The 22,069-nt window shown below is 37.9% G+C and overlaps 1 protein-coding gene across 5 annotated transcripts; it reads right to left on the bottom strand.

The window, feature by feature from the left end:
- On the bottom strand, window positions 1-22,069 carry LOC148046046 (epididymal sperm-binding protein 1-like). 5 transcript variants are annotated; one of them, XR_015696465.1, is made up of 11 exons: window positions 21,888-22,068; window positions 13,245-13,406; window positions 11,816-11,965; window positions 9,308-9,472; window positions 4,927-5,091; window positions 3,781-3,927; window positions 2,913-3,104; window positions 1,657-1,812; window positions 1,310-1,367; window positions 694-928; window positions 1-142 (listed from the first exon to the last, which is right to left on the bottom strand). XR_015696465.1 is itself a non-coding variant. In XM_087713707.1 (10 exons), the coding sequence occupies exons 2-9, from the start codon at window positions 13,309-13,311 to the stop codon at window positions 1,345-1,347; spliced, it is 1,065 nt and encodes a 354-aa protein (XP_087569833.1). In that variant the 5' UTR covers window positions 13,312-13,406; window positions 21,888-22,068; the 3' UTR covers window positions 1-142; window positions 1,310-1,344. The 5 variants fall into 5 exon arrangements, 1 of the variants encoding a protein (XP_087569833.1); XR_015696463.1 differs by having other exon boundaries at window positions 694-914; window positions 21,888-22,067; XR_015696464.1 differs by having other exon boundaries at window positions 783-914; window positions 21,888-22,067.

The following is a 22,069-nucleotide window of genomic DNA, read 5'->3' as shown; positions in this document are numbered from 1 at the left end:
TTATTAGTTTTTATTATTTCACTTGTGGTATCAACGAAAATAAATTAGAATCAGAAGTACATGGGTTAAATTCTGCTGCCGAGTTAAAATACAGTAGTAGAAATCACAGATGCCCAAGATATTGGTTGAAGGATTTTGTAATCTGGAAAGAGAGGCAAATTGTTCAATCACACTCATGTATATACTCACATCTAACAGAAAATGGACAAGACCAGTAAAGCAAGGGAGGCTAATGATGTATCCCATAAACATTCCAAATGGCAAAGTTCCACTTTGCAAATAAAAGACATTCTAGAATACATCATCAACACCAGATGTGCATATTATAGAGTTGAGCAACATAGGAAGATATTTTTATGAGGCTCCTTGGTAATTAAGTATTGAAAGATTTCCTGACATGTTTTAATATAATACTCTGGTTACCTTCCCCCACCCCCACCCAGTAACTAGGGAATGGGATCGGGGCTAACAGGAACTACAGCATAATGCATTTAAAGAGAAATCATCTTTAGTGAAACGAGCATAGAAATGTTTAAATTCAGTACCAGAGTTTAGATCTCAGGGTAAAAAACCAACCTTTTTCATTTTTATTATTTAATTGATGGGATGGGGGCCTTTAGTTTTTGGGGGGAGATTATAAAAAAGGCTCTACTGAGCCCTAGAAAAGCCAATAAGAAATGTCTCTTCCCTCACCGAGCAGCTGGAGCATCGCAGTGCAGTGGGTGCACATGCAGGCGCAGCGTGCATGCATGTGGTGGATGTCCAGCCCTGTCGCAGCATACCGGTTGCGATGGGATCTGGAACCCAACACTGAAGAAGATGTATAAAAATCACACACGACAGAGAAACTGGGGAAAGTTGGACATTTTTCCTCCTTGTCTCCCTCCATGTACAGTATAGCTCGGGTTAATTCACTGAAATCAAACACCTGAAGATTCAAGACCAATCAAAAGAAATGCATCTTACATAGTATATAGCTAAACAGGGATTTGCTACAGGAATTTGCTACCAATTGAGCAGTTTTTATAGGAACAATTAAAAAAAACCCAATGAAGGATCAGCTATCAATGTCTATCAGTTTGGTGGGCTGTTTAGGGCTTCTGAATTTCAAGCAACTTTAATACTTTAAATAACAGCTGTTAAGGATCTTTGTCCCTTTGCCAAGGATGGGAATTTTCTGAATATTCTGTTATTATGTGATACATATTGCTGGACACAATATTGCTATTTTATGATCAAATCAGATTGCTGGACAGATTGGCCCACTGGCCTGCCTAACATATAAAATAAGTAATGCTTTGATATCTACCTAAGTGGCAGATTATTAGTCACTTGTTTCAGTCTTCATGAATCTTCACTTGGTAAGTCTGTTAAATAAAAAATAAAATTTGTGTGAAAAGAAGAAAAAGGAAAAAATAGAAACAAAACTGTCCCAGTTAGGGAAATGAGCAAATGATAAAGACAAAAAGCAATTATAAATGTGTCCTCCCAGTTTTCATATGGGAATTATTTTGCTCTTACCAGTCAATATTTTTTCTTTGCACTCGGGGAAAGAGAAATATCTATCGCTAGCTAGGGTGAACTCTCAACCTTCCTAACAGAGGCTATTAGCTTCACTGCTAGGCCACCAAAGTAATAACAACTTTCTGTTCTTACCTGAAGGCTCACAGTACTTCCACTTATGATCAGTATTATAATTGGCAGTGAGGGAGCACCAGAGTTTCCAGCCATAAGTACCATCGGTTGTACACGCTGAGTAAACCTTTTTTTTGTAGGCAAAAGGAAAAAAACAGGTCTCTTTTGATTCCATATCTTCTCAGAAAATTATTGAAGACAAATGCATGTGGGAAAGAAAGAGGAAAAGCATAAGATCAAACTCTAAAAGCAGAGGAATGCAGTGCCAGTCATGCTATATTCACTTAAAGCTGTGCAGTACTTGATTGCAAAAAGATACCGTGGAGAATATGGGGGCACAAATATAATGTAATTCCCATTCACAACTCTTTAAATCATCTTTTTTTCCACAGAACTTATAGTAGCTGCCAATGGGACGTGCAATTTTGGGAAAAGTTTTGATGTAGGTGGGTGGTTTGTGTCCCAAAAATCCTTTTAACTTTCAATTTCAAAGTGATGCACAGCCCCCTTAGTGATTTTTCCCCCCACTATCAACAAGAAACAAAATTTAAAATTCAGACTGTATTAACTATCTTCCATTTCATTTTAACAACATATACAACACACACACAAAGTAATAACAAAATGGAGATCTTAATATTACGTAATTAGTTCAAGACTGAAACTATTAACATATAATTAAAACTTTGATATGAATTGCAGTGGTTCTTCTTTATCTTATACTCAACATAGACTGAAAAGTTAAATAATATATTTGCTTGTAACACTGACATCCTAAATGGCAATTAATATTCAGATAATATTTATATTTCTCTTTTATAGAATCAATAAACAAAAGGCAGGAAGTGGTGATGCTAGAATTGAAACTGGCCTAAGTACAAGGATTTACTTGCAGCTTTCAGTGTCTAACAGCCAAGGCAGCACCAGAGACTTGCAATATTTGGGGTACACCTAAGCCGTTGGCATAGGACTTCTACTGTTACCATTCTTAGTATTACTTTTTGTTTATCTATTATCTCAGAATATCAGACTAAATGAGACATTATAAAGGCTTGGGACATAGCAATCCTTAAATGCAGTTAAACTTTGAAAGGACATAGTGGAGATGTATGATCGTTACACCTGTGTAAAGTAAAAATGTAGTTGCATAAACCAATAGCCTTTTGGGTTCAGAATCAGCTCCAATGTAGCTTACTTCTAAGTATATGTAAATATAATTGTTCTATGTCCCTAAGTCCAAACATTTATTACTATCTGGGTATCTAGGAGCTACCTACCTTTTTTCTTGTTTAAACGTGTATCAGCACAGAAACTCCATTTCATGTCCACATCGAAATTCTCTGTTGTGGCACACCAAAATCTCCCATTCGTCTCATTCTTCTCATCCTCATCAATGCAAGTAGTAACCGCCTCTTCTTTGTAGTTGAAAGGGAAGACACAAGGCTGGCCATTGGAGTTCCCACCATATTCTGTTGAATGTAGGAAGGACAAAGTGACACTGGGAGAGAGTTTGGTTCAGTTGTCCAACAAAAGGAAACAACACAAAAATTTAGAACTCTGGGTTGGAACTTTATGTTGCATCATAAGAGTATCACAATGGAACATTTTCAAGCTTTAATTCAGCAGAGAAGCTCCAAGAACTGAAGATTAATTGGCATATGATGCAATGACCTCACCAAAAGAGTCAAGGTATCCACTTCTTGCAATTTTGGGAAAGGGATTAAAGGAAAAATCATTATTTAGAATGTCAATTCATATGTCCGTCTAACCAACACTTGTGACTTCAGGCTTATTGACAAAAAAAAAACCCACAACAAACAAGAAATGAACAACAAAAAACCAATATAAATATAAAGAGTGCTTGAGACTTGCAATCCAACAAACCCAAAAAAACACATTAAACATTCCATCTGGCAGCCCATCCCAACTTCCAGGAGAACATCCAGTACAGATCTTCAACACTTTATAAAAAGCAGAGTTTCTGAAGAAGAATGGCACACTGAAATGTCACCACAAGTGGAGCTGATGACTGCAACTGAAGAAAAGGTCAGTGACTAAACCAGCTCTTCAGTAATTCCTGTTGGACAAGGAGAGGATTTGAGATCACCCACAAGTACTCTGGCCAATTCCTTCTCACTCTCTTACCTTGAAAGGAGCATGATTTCCACCTGCTGTCTTTATCATAATTTGGGGTTGTGGCACACCATAGCTGATTGTATAAATCTCCCTCTGTGGTGCAGGAATAATAGGATTTGTTCTTGTATATGAAGGGAAAACTGCAAGGGGCCGGTTCTAAAGATGAAACCCAGCAAAAAGGAAGAAGTATTGAAGCAATGTAAGGAAAGAATTGATGTGACAATTAAGAATGAAGAGGGATTAACTTCATTCTGTACTCAGAAATATTCTTTTCAGGTATAAAGGAAAATGATCAAATGTTCAAATTCCGTACATAATATGTATCAGCAGCAAAATAGCAAGTAATATAAATAATTAGAAACCACATTCCTTCCATATTGTGGCATGGGAGTGAAGAACACAGCATTTAAGCAGCATTTTCCAAAGGGTTATTTTTGAAGAGGAAACCAAGATATAATAACATTGAAGTACAAATTGACAGGTTCAGTTTCCAAGGTCAGGAAAGAGAAGACTAAAGAAGGGGAGATAGCAAACCCTCTTTATAGATATATTCAGATGTTATCTTTATTTAATTGTCATGTGACAATTGCAACTACCCATTAATTATGAGATAAGCCATAATGATATCACTCTAACTGATAAATTAACCTTGCCACTTTCCTACGCAAAGAAAATCAAAGGCCTAAAATTCTGTAATTGTTATTTAGTCACTATTTAAAAATCTTCAGTTCCTTGTGCTTACTCTTGCAATCTAGTGGTTAGCTTTTTCACTTGTTAGCATATTGTTTGAATTTCAAGCACTTAACTTGCTTTCTGCTGAATTGCAATAATGTTACCATATTTAAATACTATATACAAATACTTAGGTCCAAAGTTGGACCTCTCAAATTTTCCCCTAAAGCGCATAGACAAGCAGCCATATAAAATAGGTAACAATTGGAACCAAAGCACATGAAGAAGGGAGAGTTAATAATAGGGAGGTGATATGGTAATCAATTGATTTTTGTTTTTACTACAACTCCCACAGCCATGAAATGGGTTATTTCTTGACTATTAAACTATTCTTCTTCCCAAAGCTTGTCCTTTTTTCACAAAACCTGGATTCAAGTTACATCCATGTTTTGTCTGGTTATTTCCATTATCTATTTTGCTTACCTGAAGGCTCACAGTATGCCCATATAGGCTCAATATCAAAATTACTTGAAATAGAGCACCAAAGCCTTCCATCAGATCTTCCATCTATTGTACAAGTTGAATAAAGTTTATTTTCAAAGATAAAAGGAAAGATGCATGGACTAGTAGGATAATTTGCATCAAGTCCTGGAAGGAGGAGATAAAAGGAAAATGATCATTTTTCATACCTCTGCTTTGCTGCTGCTTCGGCTGCCATTGAAACGGGGCGGGGCATGGTATTTGGGAGGAATTTACTACTTGTGCTGGAGGAAGATTCTGGAGTTATGCTGCCTGTCTTACTGCGCATGCGGAGCAGGTTTCCTGCCAAGGCCAACGGCACCAACATTCCATCTTGGTGATGCCTTTCGAAGTTATCTCACACCTGACACTTGGGAGAATTATGATTGGACTGTAACTGGGATGCCAAGGGGTGGGGAATGGGATATTCTATGTATCATTCGCTTTTGCGCCTAAATAATCAGTCTTTGCTTTGCTACGCTTCTGATCATTTATAATTAGTAAAAGTACACTTGATTTCTAACCATGGAGTCTCGTGGTTTTCTTTCCTAATTATTCAATGCAGGAGTGCTGACAATAAGCGAAGATTCACTCACACTCCACCAGGAGTTTTCAACCTACCGTGGGGGGTGTACTCACAAGAAGGAATGGAGAAAATGTCATTGCAAGCGAGCGATGATGGGGAGACTGGAAGAGAAACTGCAGAACCATCTTTACCTGAAAGGCTAGCTGGCCTAAGGGTAGAAGAGCCTGCGGTTCGGCCCCGATAGACCTTGGGAGAGGGGCAAAAAGAGGATTCCGTGAATTTGGATGCAGGAGTTACCAGAAGCAGACAAAAGAAAAAAACCAGCGGACTGGGAAGAAGCTATGACCGAGCGGAGGTCCCGAGAGAGAGAGATGGAAAGAGAGCAAATGGAAGAATTTGAACAAAGGTACTCCATGCATAAATTTAGGGAGGGTGACGAGGCCGAGGGGGGATGGGAGCAAACAAACCCAGAAACAGCCTCCCCCCCCCAGCCAGGGCTGCTGCCAGAGTAGGCCCCCCCCCCAGAAGACGCAGAATGGCAAAAGTCCCTCCCTTACCAGTAAAATATAACGGAAATGCCAGGGACCTGGGTCTTTTTGTTATTCAGATTTGGAACTATATGGAAATTTATGGGCCCGATTTAGAAACAGATGAGATGAAAGTGTGAATGGTTTTACTTTCTTTGGAAGGAAAAGCGGCCGACTGGATGGTCAGCTTACACCAATGTAACTCCCCCCTCCTGAGGAATTTTGATGTCTTTATGACTGCACTAAAGAGGAGATGTGATGATCCGCTGATTGAGAAACGAGGGAAGGTGAAATTTATGGCCCTAAAGCAGGGAGATAGTCCAGTGGCTGAATATGTTCAGGAGTTTCAACAGCTTTCATCATATATGAGGGGTTGGTCTGAAGAGGCGCTCCTGGATCAGTTTGCATTGGGATTAAATGAGAACATTCACCAACAATGCGTTAACAGACACCTTCCCAAGTGAGTTGCGGCTTGGTATGAAAATGCAGCAGACGTTGAGCTAGACTTGATTAGACTTCTATGTGTGAAAGAGGAAAAAGCAGAGAAATCCCCCCCTCCAGCTCAAAGGGCCCCATTCCGCATCAGGGGTGAAGGGAAAGAAAGCTCCGCCGGCAAGGCCAAGCCTTTCACGTGCTTCTGTTGTGGGAAAGGAGGCCATCGAGCCATGAATTGCCGCGTTAAACTTCCTCCAACCGACCCACCCCCTACCAAGAGGGAAGGGAAGACTAGCAAGGCCCCGGGGAGGAAGAAGGAGGCTGCCTTCGCTGCTGAAAATACCCCCCAGCGTTTCCAGCAGGAGGCGGAGGAGGAAGCGGACGTGACCACCAGCTCCTCTGATGACTCCGATGACGACGCCTCGCCACGTTGGGTGAGTTCAAATAAAGGCCCCATGTTGATCCCAATTGAGTTAAGGGTGCTACCTGCTGGGGAGACAGAACGGCTTTCCGCCCTCCTCGATTCGGGCTGTTCTAGATGTATGATTAATCCTGCAATAGTTGAGAAACTGGGCTTGAAATTGAGGACTTTGAAACCCCCTATTGTTTTTTGCCAAATCAATGGATCCATTGCAGGGGGGGCAGCCCATTTCTACACTGAACCTCTAGAGATGAAAATGGGCACCCATGTAGAATTGATCTCTTTTATTGTGGCACCTGGGATGGACAGACCCCTTATTTTGGGACTCCCCTGGCTTCGGAAATGGAACCCTCGCATTAACTGGAGGGAGGGGTGGCTACGTATTCGGACCAGCACAGCCCCAGACGGGGATGCCGACGCCCTAGAGCCTGCTGGCTCCAGCCCCACCAGGGGCCAGGAGAAAATTGAGGGGGAAGAAAAGATTCCGAAAGAGTATTGGGACCTAAAGGGGTTTTTTAGTGAAAAATCTTCAGATAAACTTCCACCCCACAGACCCACTGATTGCTCCATTGAAATTTTGCCTGGAGTGCCACTTCCAAAACCCCAAATATATTCTATGTCGCCCAGAGAAATGGAGGAAATGAGGAAGTTTATTGACAAAAACTTGCAAAGGGGTTTCATTGAACCAGTCAGGCCCAAGATAGCAGCCCCTGTACTATTCAGGGAGAAAAATGATGTGTCTCTTCGTTTGTGTGTTAACTTTAAGAACCTTAATTCAATCTCTTCTCATAATCTCTACCCTTTGCCTCTGATGAAGGACATGCTGGCCCAACTGGAAAAAGGCTGCATTTTTACTAAACTGGACTTAAGGAAGGCACACTATAGGGTCCGCATAAAGGAGGGGGATGAGTGGAAGACTGCTTTCAACTGCCCCCTGGGTTGCTTCCAGTTCCGTGTAATGCCCTTTGGCCTGCAGGGGGCACCTGCAGTTTTCATGCAATTGATTAATGACATTTTGCATGACCACCTTTACAAAGGCGTTATCGTATATTTAAATGATATCCTTATTTACACACAAACATATGACGAACACGTCAAGTTGGTCCGCACTGTCCTGAAGAAACTCCGAGCCGCAGAAATTATGCCAAGTTATCCAAATGTGAATTCCACCAGGAGAAGATAAACTACCTTGGGTATCGTATCTCCCCCGCTGGTGTAGAGATGGACCCCGCTAAGGTCAAGGCGGTCACTGAGTGGGAGGCGCCCCGTACATGTAGACAATTACAGAAATTTTGGGGGTTTGCCAATTTCTATCATCAGTTCATCCCTTCTTTTGCCAAAATTGCACTTCCCATCACTAATTTGTTGAAGTCCAAAGGTAGGCCGAAACCCAAGCCTAGCAAGCTGTTGAATTGGACCATGGAGTGTCAATCTGCTTTTGAAAAGTTGAAGCAACTTTTTGCCGAGGAGCCAGTTCTGAAGCATCCGGAGATGGACAAGCGCTTTGTCATTCAAGCTGATGCCAGCGACGTGGCAGTGGGGGCCGTCTTGCTTCAGACTAACGACCAAGGTAAATTACAACCTTGTGCCTCTGCTTTGCTGCTGCTTCGGCTGCCATTGAAACGGTGAGGGGGGCATGGTATTTGGGAGGGATTTACTACTTGTGCTGGAGGAAGATTCTGGAGTTATGCTGCCTGTCTTACTGCACATGCGGAGCAGGTTTCCCGCCAAGGCCAACGGCACCGACATTCCATCTTGGTGATGCCTTTCGAAGTTATCTCACACCTGACACTTGGGAGAATTATGATTGGACTGTAACTGGGATGCCAAGGGGTGGGGAATGGGATATTCTATATATCATTCGCTTTCGCACCTAAATAATCAGTCTTTGCTTTGCTACGCTTCTGATCATTTATATTAGTAAAAGTACACTTGATTTCTAACAATGGAGTCTCGTGGTTTTCTTTCCTAATTATTCAATGGCTGACAATTAAAGTCCATCAATTAGTACAGTGAGTATTTTTTTTAAAGTGTAACCCTCAGCATATCTACTCAGAGGTAACTCTGCTAGTACTATGGGTAATAGCATGCAAGGTTCTATCCTAATATTGATTCTATTAAGGAAAAGTTGTGATTAGTTGGAAAAAATATTTATTTTTGGCTGAATACCCTTTCATTTTATACTGCACAACTAACTTTTGAATGATGAATAACAAAATTGTATCTCACAAAATATTTAAATGTACTGTACCTTTGATTTGCTTTAATATATATGGGAATAGTAGTACCTTTGATTTTTTCTGTTCTATTTTACATGCAAGTTCTTAATAGTTGTTGATGCTCAGCTCAAACCAGAAAGGGATATTCTATATAAAAGGTTTTAATTTACTATCATAAACTACGACTTCTAATCTAATAATCCTCAATTTCACTTACTGGTATCAGCACAGTAGCTCCATTTTTTATCCTTATCATAGCTCCCAGTTGTAGAACACCAAAATGGCCCTTTATGGTCAGGTCTGCCTGCGCAGGTGTAGTAAACATGACTCATATAAAGAAAGGGGAAGACACAGGGTTTTCCTCCTGAATTGCCTCCATACTCTAGACAAAGAGAAAAGCAATATGCAAATAGATATTAGAGCAATGAATAAATATAAATACAGTTGTTGGTAATAATTTATTGCTGTCTTTATCTAAAATAGGAGTGAGCAACTAAGGTTCTTCAGATATTTTAGACTACTATCCCCACAGTCCCATGACATTGGCTGTGCTACTTGGGAGAGATAAGAGTTGGAATCATGGAAACTTGGATTGTAGAGAAGGTTCTTTTATAATACTGAGATTGTCAACAGCATAATAAAGCATAACCTAAAATATAAAGGTCAGAGGAAAAGCTAGATATTACACATAAATATAGTGAATTGCAAATAGAGTACCCAACTCTGAAGTGTTTCCAACCGTTTGCGAACCCCATTGAAGGCAACCTGTGATTCTCTTTACATGTTCCAGAAATATAAATCAATCAATGCTGTCTAACTAATTGCTAATGGCAAAATGGGGGGGGGGATCACTGTAGAAATGCCCTGTCTCAAGCTACCAAATGCCCTGAAAACAATTAAAAACCTTCAAATCTCACTCTATGCAGAATGAATTTAAAAACTGCAAATACTACCCCTCTTCCAGGCAAGATGATATATTTGCACTGTGAAATGCAGGTGGCAGCAAAGAGAATTTTTCTTGCATCATTTGCATTTTTTTGCATTTTTTTCAGGCCAGATTTCATGTATCTGAGTAAACAGGTTGCCACTTGCTAACACTGGCATGATAACATTATTGATAAAATGCCAGTATACTCATGGGATTATACAAAATACTGGGATACAAACTAGAACTCTGCATACTTTAAAAATGATTTGAAAGATGTGCTTCAAAATGAGCCTGAATTGACCTTGTGGCTGCTCTGGGCAATGAAAATATTGTCCAGTATTATGGAGAGAATGGCTGATAAAAAGTGGTGTGTGGGTTTTCTTTTACATTTTCCCACTAGCCATACTTCCTGGATACAATATGTGGCTCTGGGTTTGGGATTCTTTGGCCTATGGAGAATTGCCTCCTTTGGTCTTGGATGGGGTGGCACTACCCCAAATAGACCCTAATCTGGGGGTTCTCTTGGACTGGCAACTCCTGCTCAAAGAGCATGTGGCGCTCGTGGCCAGGAGGGCCTTTGCACAACTGTGGGTTGTGTGCCAGTTACACCCTTTCCTGAACCAACAATCACTCACAGTCACTCACGCCCTAGTGACTTCCTGTCTTGACTATTGCAATGCACTCTACATGAGGCTGCCCTTGAAGAGCATCCAGAAGCTCCAGTTGGTGCAAAAAGCAGTGGCCCACATGGTTTTGTGCAGACCTTGGTGTGCACATGTATCACCTCTCCTGCAGGAGAAACATTGGTGGCCTATTTGTTTCTGAGTACAATTCAAGGGCTGGTTGTTTAAAGCATTTCATGGCCTGGGGGGACCATCTCTTGCTGGTCACATATATCTGACCCACTAGAACGGGGAGACAAGGAATCCCATTGGATCCCATCCCATAGGGAGATACACCTGATGGGACCCAGAAGAATGGCCTTTTCCGTGGTGGCTCCCTCTCTCCACTACATCATTCCCCCAGAGATTAGAATGACCCAATTTTTCTGGAAGGCATGAAGACCTGGTTCTGCCAGCAGGCCTGGGGAACCCAGAGCAGGATGGAGCCCATTAAATGGTTGGTATAATGTGTTGTGACTGCGGTGCGGGATGGGGCTTATTATATTATTTTATTAATTTATTATTTGATTATTTTCTTTTATTAGTTTTATTTTTTATATGTGATGGTTTTTATACTCCTGTAAATCATCTTGAGTCACCATATGCTAATAGGCAGCAATATAAATGTTATAGTAAGAATAATAAGAATAATATCACATTCTATCATTCACAAGTCAGTCCATGAAGCAGATGTGACAGAAGATTATAGAATTTGGGCAAGGATCCGCAACATGAAAGACAACAGCAGAAATTGTACAAAACCATAAAACTTCACAAAATTTTAGTATTCACACAAGTTGTCAAGTGAAGATACTCAAATTTTCTTTGATCACTCAGAATGCAACAAAAATATCTGTATGTTACAGGTAAAAAAGGTTTCTGCTCCATTTTCAATGGCCCAGCCCTATCTTGCACTAATTGAAACAGGTTGTATTATCGAAATTAATTCAAAGACTTTCTAATATAGCTTCAGGAATGGAAGTTTGTGCAGTCAATAGTGTAGTAAATAATTTCACATTTCTTAACCAGCAAACCCAGGAGACATATGAAAGAGGAATGCATATATCAGTGATCCCGACTACATTAATTCCAAAACTACTGGATGTAGTATAGGAGTACCAGTTGTATCTCTTACCAGTAACAGCACATTGTTTCCATAGGCGTTTTTCATCATAGTTATCAGTTAATGCACACCAGGAGATATCCTTGCTGGAACCATCTGTGGTACATGAAGAATAAAATTTTCCCTCATAAAGAAATGGGAAAACACATGGTAGAGATGGTGCTGAAAAGAAAAAAAAGGAAAAGAATAACTGAACCTCTTTGAAGAAAATAGTGGGTAAAAATAAAGATGATTGGGATGTTCAATTCTACAGATTTCTTCTATGAAACTAAGGAGTTCTGAGGCTAACAGGCCTGTGGACCATTTTTAGGCAAAGGTTTTTGAGTTGGGTCAAAAAAAAATGAGCAGCAGCCCTGGCTTACGTTTGTCACCTTGAATTGCCATATTTTTTTACTCCATAAAATGGAGTAAAAATAACCATAAGATGCACCTAGGTTTAGAGAAGAAAAACAAGAAAAAAAAATCTCCCTCCCCCCCCCCAGCGTCCATTGTGTATTCATAGAATAATTGAGTTGGAAGGGACCTTCGAGGTCTTCTAATCCAACCCCTTGCTTACTCAGGAAACCCTACATCACTTCAGACAAATGGTTTTCTAATCTCTTCTTAAAAACTTCCAGTGTTGCAGCATTTAAAGCTTCTGGAGGCAAGTTGTTCCACTGATTAATTGTTCTAACTGTCAGGAAATTTCTCCTTAGTTCTACAGTTGCTTCTCTCCTTGATTAGTTTCCACTAATCTGGCTAGCATCCTTACAGCAAACAGCAAACAGTCTGCCTCCTCCGTGTCTGCTGCCTCCACCGGGAAAAGCTGAAGCCTTCATTTCTGAGCAGCTGATTGGTGGTTGGATTGGCATCCTGGAATACCACCGATCAGCTGTTCCAGGCGGCAGGGAACGCTGCCGGCATTCGCAACTGCTGCCTGTCACCCATATTAACGCCATAAGAGACACAGACATTTCCATCTACTTTTGAAGGAAAAAAGTGTGTCTTTTGGAGTGAAAAATACGATATTTATAAAAATAATAATAGTAGGATAAAAATTAAATAAATAAAAAGGTTTATAAGGGTCATCAATTGTTACTCAACTGCACTACCATCCACGATGCCTTCCCCACACTGAGATATACTGAGAATATCATGTGCTTGGTGCTTCATCCCAGCCTTTCTATTAGAATTTACGTAAGTTTCATGTATTTCTTTAAAATTCTTTAAAGCAACCTTACCTTTTACTAGAAGCATATGTCCACTTTAAATCAAATTGAAACATTAAAAACAGAGCATCAATCAAACTGATTAAGATTATCTCTGTTCAACAAGATGGTCAAGCAAAAACTCTATGTTTTTTTTTCATAACACATGCAGTACATGTATATTTATATTTGCATTCATGAGATAAACAGAGAATTTAAAAGCAAGAGCAATTATGAGATATTTTAGTCCTTACTTTCGTATCCCATAAGTAATGATGTGGAAACCCATGTGTACACAAGGAACATTAGAGAAAAGGCCATTTTCACTCTTGGTCAAGGAATCTGACAGATGTGAATAAAACACACTATATTCATTCTTTCTATAAGATCTGCTTGGCCACATCTTCTTCCGAGAACTGCAAAAGAAAGTGATGTTCAAACACTGTCTCAACTGGAAAACAAACAAATATTGAACATGTTAACTCTTGGCACATGAAATTACTGCTCCTACATTCAGCCATAAAACTCTTCATTCCTGCACAGTTAGCACTGTTAATTCACTAAAATAGCACATAGGAATCCCAAGGATTTGTAAATTGTCAGAGGAAAGAAGCCAGGGTGGCAGCTAACTACTTTTATATGTAAGCTTCATTTCAACCATTTTTCATTCAACCATTTTTGCAGTCTGCAGAAATTCAATTTAAAAAAGGGAGCCCTGAAAATTACTGCAGATCAAATTTTTGATGCAGGGATGAAAAATCAGCTTAATAGCTCCCAAAGAAATGGCGCAGACCTTGCATAATACCACATTCCCTCTGGGATCTGGGTAGCATACTTCCAGGAACTCTATATTATATGGACCCTTCTCATGGAAGACGAAGCCCTAATCAAAATACAGAGAATCTATATGCCAATATGGAAGACGAAGCCCTAATCAAAATACAGAGAATCTATATGCCAATATGGATAGCAGTGGCAGAAATCAAGAAATCTTTTGCCCAACTAAGATCAGAAAAGACCTAGTAGGATGAAGAAGTGAGAAGACGGACTTTCAGGCAGTTCCTGAGAGACCATCTAAACCAGGTCATCTGGACGATTCATTTCGGATCTAAGCTGTCCCGGAGAGACAGTGAAAGGTGGAGGGAACTCCAGTGGTCCCAGAGATGTTCACAAAATCTCTGGGAACCTAAGGAAAGCCCTCCTAATCCAGTGATTTCCGGATCAGCCGATGCTGACTATAACTGCAAAAGCCCAGAGAGAGAGTGGATATAAGCATGTCGTTTGTTGTGAGTTTTAAATCTTTTTTTCTTGTTGGAAAGAGAACACTCTAAATTTGGAAACTTAGTTTAAAATAAGGCTGACTAGTGAGAAAAGTGGCAGGGATAAATGTTGCCGATTGAAAGTTTATTTTTCTGTTCCTTTATTTTATCTTTGGAAGCCGGGCTGGACTCTTTTGTAATTTAAATCAGCCTCTTGTGTTCCTCCTTTTTGTTGTCGATATTTTTAACTTTGAACCTAATGGGGACATTGAATTTAAACCTAAAGTGCTTTGAAGATCTGCTTTTTGTTTTTCTTTTAGCCTTTTGGTTGTATTTTAACAATTAGTAATTAACAAGCGCTACGGAACAACAAGCTAAAGCAAGCTATAAACTACAAATCACAAGCTAACACTGCCATCTAGTGGACTTGAACTTTGTTATCAAAATCCCTCCTGTAATGCATTTGATTTACGTATTTACGCAGCTGGAATCTTGCTAGACAAAACAGCAGAGTTGAGAGTGACCTTGGAAGACTTTTATCTTAGGGGGGGGGGAAAGAGTTCAAAAAAAACCATTTGTTTTAGCTTGTTGGCATTCTTTCATCTCTCAATACCATTCTCACACCATCTGCTGCGGAGATATTGACATTGATTTTTTCTTTTTTGATCATCCTTATTGACTTTTTGATCTTTTACACTTTTTTCTGTTTTGATTATTCTTTTTAATCTTTGGATCATTCTTTTTGACCCTTTGACTATTTACATTTTTTTTTCTTTTTCCCACTTGTAGCCGAAGCACCTCTCCTTTTCTTTTTGGAGGGGGGGGGGTTCAGATAGATAGATAGATAGATAGATAGATAGATGATAGATAGATAGATAGATAGATAGATAGATAGATAGATAGATGATAGATAGATAGATAGATAGATAGATAGATAGATAGATAGATAGATAGATAGATAGATACATAGATACATAGATACATAGATATGGATATGGATATGGATATGGATATGGATATGGATATGGATATGGATATGGATATGGATATGGATATGGATATGGATATGGATATGGATATAGATATAGATATAGATATAGATGATATAGATATAGATGATATAGATATATAGATATAGATTGATAGATATAGATATAGATATAGAGATAGATAGATAGATAGATAGATAGATAGATAGATAGATAGATAGATAGATAGATAGATAGAGAGAGATAGAGATAGATAGATAGATAGATAGATAGATAGATAGATAGATAGATAGATAGATAGATAGATAGATAGATAGATAGAGGTAGAGGTAGAGGTAGAGGTAGAGGTAGAGGTAGAGGTAGAGGTAGAGGTAGAGGTAGAGGTAGAGGTAGAGATAGAGATAGAGAGAGAGAGAGAGAGAGAGAGAGAGAGAGAGAGAGATCTTTTTTTGTATTCTCACTGTATTTCTTTCTTTTCTGAAGAAATTGGGACATCAACAGATGATCCAATTTAAATTTTGAACAAAATAGTTGGAAGAGTTCCTTTTTTTCCTTTCCTTTTTTCTACCTTCTTTTTTTTCCTTTCTCTCTCTCCCCTTTTCCTCATCTCTCCCTCCCTTCCCCTGTGTACTCTATGTACTTCATCCATTGTACTTATAACCCTCCACCCTCTAATACTAATTGGCTATGAGTAGAAAAGCAGTTGCTTTTGGCTCTACATCAACCTCCGCCTCCTCACCTGCGGGAGGCCAGAGGACAACACAGACAATGTCCCAGCATGAAAAAGAGAAGGAAGCAAATTTTGAAACACTTATGCAAATGATGCAGAAAATGCAAGCAGGAATTGACAGTAAAGATAGCAAGTTAGACACCCTTATAAAAAAAATGGAGGTAATGGAACAACAAAATCAAAGCATAGTGCAAAAAGTTGATAAAATGGAAGGAAAAGTTGAAAGCATGCACAACTGGATGCTGAAATACGAAGACAGGATTCAAAAAATTGAAAATAAAATCCAAGAAGGAGAGAAGAAAACCGAGAAGCTAGAGACTAGACTAAGTGATGTAGAAAGAGAGAGCAGTGGAATATTAAGATGGGAGATGGATAGGTCTGAATTCTTCTTAAGATTTCAAAACATAGAAGAAGAAAAAGGAGAGGACTTAGTTCAGATAATTTCAAATATTTTGATAGGGGTCCTGGAGATGTCCCAGGATAAAATAATAGAAAATATAGACAAGAATTTTAGAGTATACACAAGATATGCAATGAGAAATGCTCTCCCAAGGGAAGTGCATGTAAGATTTACTAAGAAAACAATTAAATCACAAATTTTACAGAAATTGAGAGATAGAAAATTAGAATATAAAGGTAAGGAGATTGTAGTTCTCAAACAAATTCCAAGAGAGGTGAGAAAGAGGAGAAGAGAATATCAATTTCTGACTAAAATATTAATAAAAAAGGTGTTAATTACAGATGGCTCATACCGGAAGGTTTACTATGTACATGGCAAGGACAAAGACACAGGATAGATACAATTGAGAAGGCAGAAGCTTTCTACGAAGAATACTTTAGAGAAATGGCTGAGAAAGCTGGGAAAGACGACTCAGCTGTACAAATACTGGAACCACCTGCAACCGCGACCGAAAAAATAGAAGGAGCAGTAGGTGGAAGTGAGAAAGAAGGAGCGATAGGGAATGGAAGCCATAAAGAAAAACGAGAACCCAGATCTACTAGAACGATAAATCCTGTATATAAAGTATAAACATGGAAGAAAGAAAAATGATTACAATTAACATTAATGGACTTAATTCGGTAATTAAAAGAAAGAAAATATTTTATAAACTAGAGAAATTACAACTTGACATAATTTGCCTGCAAGAAGTACATATCCAAAAGAAATATGAACATTTATTAACTCAACCAAAGCTTGGGAAAATGTTTTCATCATTGGCAAATTGCAAGAAAAGAGGAGTGGTCTTTTATATTAAAGGCAACATCCCAGCAAAAGTAGTCTATGCAGAGGAAGAGGGAAGAATTTTGATGGTGGAAATTATGTATACCAAAAAGACACTCCTAATTGGAATCTACGACCCCAATGAAAAACAAGATGAATTTTACAAAAAACTACACAAAAAAGTTTTGGAACTAGACTATGCTGATATTTGTATGATGGGAGACTTTAATGGCATTGTGAATCAAAATATGGACTATAAAACACATAAAACAAAAAAATTAAATAGGAAGCCTCTGCCGAAATCCTTTTTTAGGATGACAGATGAAGTAAATCTAAAAGATATATGGAGAGAAAGAAATGCTAAAAAAGAACAATACACTTTCTATTCAAACAGACATTCTTCATTCTCTAGAATAGATATGATATGGGTCTCAGCAGAGTTGAGCTCCAACATAAAAGAAATTGAGATTGGAGCAAGTACCTGGGCGGACCACAATCCAATTTTAATTAAATAGAAAGGCCAAAGGGCAAGACCTAGATGGACACTAAATAACACTATATTGAAAGAAAAAGTTTGTACAAAAAATGGAAAAAGAGCTAGTCCTTTTCCTTAAAGAAAATAGGAAAGAAGATACGTCGTTGCAGAATCTCTGGGATACAATGAAGGCTGTTATCAGAGGTTTGACAATAGACTACACAAGGAAGAGAAACCTAAAGAAAAGACAAATGCATAAAGCTCTAGATAACGACTATAAAATACTTGAAAGAGAACTACAGAGAGCACCACAAAAAAAAGATGTCAAAATAAAAATGGACATAATTAAACACAAAATGGACCTATTAGAAAAGGAAGAACTGGCACAAAATATTAGAGGTGCCAAACAGAATTATTTTGAAAATGCGAATAAGCCAGGCAGGTGGTTGGCATATAAGATGAAAAAAGAGAGAGAAACAAAGAAAATACTTCAACTAAGAGATAAACAAGGAGAAATTCAGTATGGAAACACTGAGAAAAAAATATATTATACAAGACTATTATGCTAAACTCTATGAACAAGAGAAGGTGGAGGGACGAGTTAAAAAGTACCTACAAGATGCCAATCTCCCCCAGGTACCAGACGAAACTAGAACAATGTTAGAAAGTAAAATAACAATGATGGAGCTAACAGAGGCACTTAAAAAACAAAACAATGGGAAAGCTCCAGGACCAGATGGACTACCTGTGGAATTCTACAGAACATTTGAAGAAACATTGACCCTCCACTCCTACAAGTCATGAATGAAGTGATGTCTGAGAGCAAAATACCGAAGTCATGGTCAGAAGCGTATATCACACTACTACCCAAGGAAGAGACTGATCTAACACAAATCAAGAATTATAGACCAATCTCTTTATTAAATTCAGACTACAAGCTATTTGCATCTATACTAGCTGAGAGACTTAAAAAATATTTAAATGGCTTCATCCACTCAGATCAAAATGGCTTTTTACCTAAAAGACAAATTAAAGACAATATGAGAATGATTTTGAATACCTTGGAATACTATGAGGCCCATCCTGAAAAACAAATGGCACTGATGTTCCTCGATGCGCAGAAGGCCTTTGACAATGTGAATTGGCAATTTATGTTTTTGCAACTGGAGCAGATGAATTTTGGAAAGAAATTCACTCAAACTATACGAATGATATACCAGAAAAAAGCAGCAAAGATAATGGTAAATGGAGAACTAACAGATCCGATTGAAATAAAGAGAGGTACAAGACAAGGCTGCCCACTAATCACCACTACTCTTTGTTCTAACACTAGAGGTCTTAAACAGAAAGATCAGAGAAGAAGAAGAAATAAGAGGAATGAAAATTAAGAGAGAAGAGTATAAATTACAAGCGTTTGCAGACGACTTGGTTTTTATTCTTGAAGATCCATTAGAAACAGCATCCAAATTGCTGGAAAGAATAGAGGAATACGGAGAAGTAGCAGGCTTGAAAATAAACAAAGATAAAACAAAGATCATGACGAAGAATATCCCAGCAACACAAAAGGAAGAGCTGTCAGAAACGTTGCAGATTCAAAATACAAGTAAGGTTAAATATTTGGGGATATACTTATCACCTAGATGTAGCACTCTTAAAGAGGATAACTATACCAGACTAAAACGACAAATAGCAATTGACTTGGAGAAATGGGAAAATTTGCACTTATCAATGATGGGAAGAATTTCTACAATTAAAATGAACATTCTACCTAGAATTCTATACCTGTTTCAGACAATCCCAATCAGATTGGGTAAGGATTTTTTTCAAGATTTAAATAAAATAGTTTTGAAGTTTATTTGGCAAGGGGAAAAAGCTAGAATAAAACTTAAATTACTACAAGATGCTAGATCTAGAGGAGGATTTGGGCTACCTGATTGGAAGCTATACTATCAGGCAACAAACTTGATGTGGATTAAGGAACGGATATTATTAAAAAAACTCTAGATTATTGAATGTAGAAGGTCACGACTTACTGTTGGGATGGCATGCTTTCTTATGGTATAAGGGTACTAAATCACATGGTTACTTTAGAAAACATATAAGGGAGGCGTTGTTGTTAAACTGGGAAAAGGTTAAAAGACTACATTATTTAAAAATTCCAGTCTGGATATCAACAATTGAAGCATTTTCATATCCAATAATATATAAAAAGGAACAAACAGTTAGATATACAGAATTATTGAATACAGAGGGTGAGCTCAAATCTATTCAAGAGTTGAAACAAGAAGGGATGGAAATGAACTGGTATTCATATGTACAGATACAATCTAGATATAATGAAGATAGAAAAACTAAAGGTCTTTATAATAAAATGACTGAGTTAGACAAAATTTTAACAGGCACTGATGAAAAAGTAATTAAAAAACTATATGGATATTTATTGGAGTTTAAATTGCATGAAGAACAAGTTAAAGAAACTATGATAGCTTGGGGAAAAAACTTTAGGTATGGGATTGATTTAGAGAATTGGCAGAAATTGTGGTCTCAAAATTACAAAATGACAATGTCTACTGCATATAGAGAAAACTTGTATAAGATGTTTTACAGGTGGCACCTACCCCCAACCAGAATCACAAGAATGTTCAAGAATAAATCAGAAAAATGTTGGAAATGTCACCAGATACCTGGCTCATACTACCACATGTGGTGGACTTGCACTGAAACTAAAAGATACTGGACTAAAATCCACATGTGGTTGGAGAAAATGACACACAAACAAATAGACTTTAAACCAGAGGTCTTTCTATTGGGGATCATACCAGAAACCTACAACAAAGACTTAAAATATCTGTTTGTAAATGGGTTAACAGCAGCCAGAATTGTATTTGCAAAAAACTGGAAAAACGAAACAATACCAAAACAGGAAGAAGTTATCCGAAAAATAATGGACTGTGCTGAAATGAGTAAATTGACATTTGAAATTAGAGAGCAAGAGGATGAACAATTTTATAAGATATGGGATTTGTTTTATCGGTGGGTAGGGGGGGAAAAAAACTTTGGAAATAAAAAATGATATACTTATGCCTTAATTGAAGAAAGTAAATGATGATATAATTATGCTGTGAAATAATCTAATAATGACACAATGAATAATATAAGGTCTGGGGATATAATGTATAAGGTTAAGAACTTATTATAATGATATTTCGCTGCTGATAAGCAATTCTAATAGGGGAACAAATGAAAACTGGTATATATAGGCAGCGATGCTTTGTTGAAAAATGAAGGAATAAGATCTCTGTTTGAAGGTATGAAATGCAAGGTTAACAATAAATATAAATATACTTTCTGGGGAAAAATAATGCTAATGTTAACTGAATATATATTGTAGAATGAAAATGAGGCCTTTAGTTACATTAGATGCAATATTTGAGACGGTAAATATTATTTGAAGATGCAGATGTTAAAACACTTGTAACCAAACGACATGCTTCATGTGATGATGGTTTTTTTTCCTTTTTGTGTTTTTTCCCTCTTTTTTTTCTTTTTTCTTTTTTACTTTTTTTTTTAACCCTAGGTTATTGTGGTGTCTATTAAATAAATAACAGAGAGATATGGGGTGTGTGTATGGGTGGAAACGTAGTAGAGATGCACCTGTGATCGAATGACATATTGTATGGGATGATGGGTTGTTTTTTTCCCTCTCCTTTTCCCTTGTTTTTTTTCTATTGTTATGTGATGTTGTCTATGTAATACAAAATAAAATTATTTTTAAAAAAAGACCTAGTAGAAGACCTAATCTCACCACAGACCATTAAAAACAACTTGGACTTCTTCCCACCTCTCTCTTTACCTTTATTGACAACTATGGCTGAGGATCCAAAGTCACACAATCATTGTCCCTTTATATATATAAAAAGGGAAAGAGATAATCTTGCCAATTAGCCTGCCCAATACAACCAATAAACTTTATTTATATATAAAGTATATGTTAATTCATTTTACTGTTTGTACCCCAAACATAGATTAATTTGGCAACTAGGTTAAACATACTGTATCTGCACAATGAGCATGTGGCCTTGAATCAAACAATATATATTCTCCCAACCTACTCAAAAGCCTATCATGTAGAGAAGAGTCAAAACTAAATATACTACCTAGTATAAAAGGTTGGTTCTAATAAAATATTCATATATCCCTGTGGATATTTGAGGGAACTCACTTTTCTGCATGGTTTTGATCTTGGAAAGTTCTCCATCTGCTTCCAACTGTCCAACTGACCCCTAGAATTCTGATATCCAATCAGATGTCTGGCTTGCAAAATGAGCTAATCCTATGCTAAATTAAAAGGCAGTTATTAATCTACATTTTATGGTATTTTCTCTCAGGTTGTTGCTGGGATAG

The sequence above is a fragment of the Thamnophis sirtalis genome, unplaced genomic scaffold (assembly GCF_051295495.1).
Source record: "Thamnophis sirtalis isolate CommonGarterSnake01/CBP01778 unplaced genomic scaffold, rThaSir2_p1.2 scaffold_4, whole genome shotgun sequence".
NCBI lineage: Eukaryota > Metazoa > Chordata > Lepidosauria > Squamata > Natricidae > Thamnophis > Thamnophis sirtalis.
This window is presented reverse-complemented; position numbering and strand designations above follow the sequence as displayed.

Bases quoted from the DNA above. Each gene is read 5' to 3' on its own strand.
- LOC148046046 (XM_087713707.1), bottom strand. From the start codon at position 13,311: ATGGCCTTTTCTCTAATGTTCCTTGTGTACACATGGGTTTCCACATCA. The intron at 9,473-11,815 runs GTAAGAGATACA...CTCTTTGTCTAG, and splicing joins GAAACAATGTGCTGTTACTG to AGTATGGAGGCAATTCAGGA. The intron at 3,105-3,780 runs GTAAGAGAGTGA...TACATTCAACAG, and splicing joins GAAATCATGCTCCTTTCAAG to AATATGGTGGGAACTCCAAT.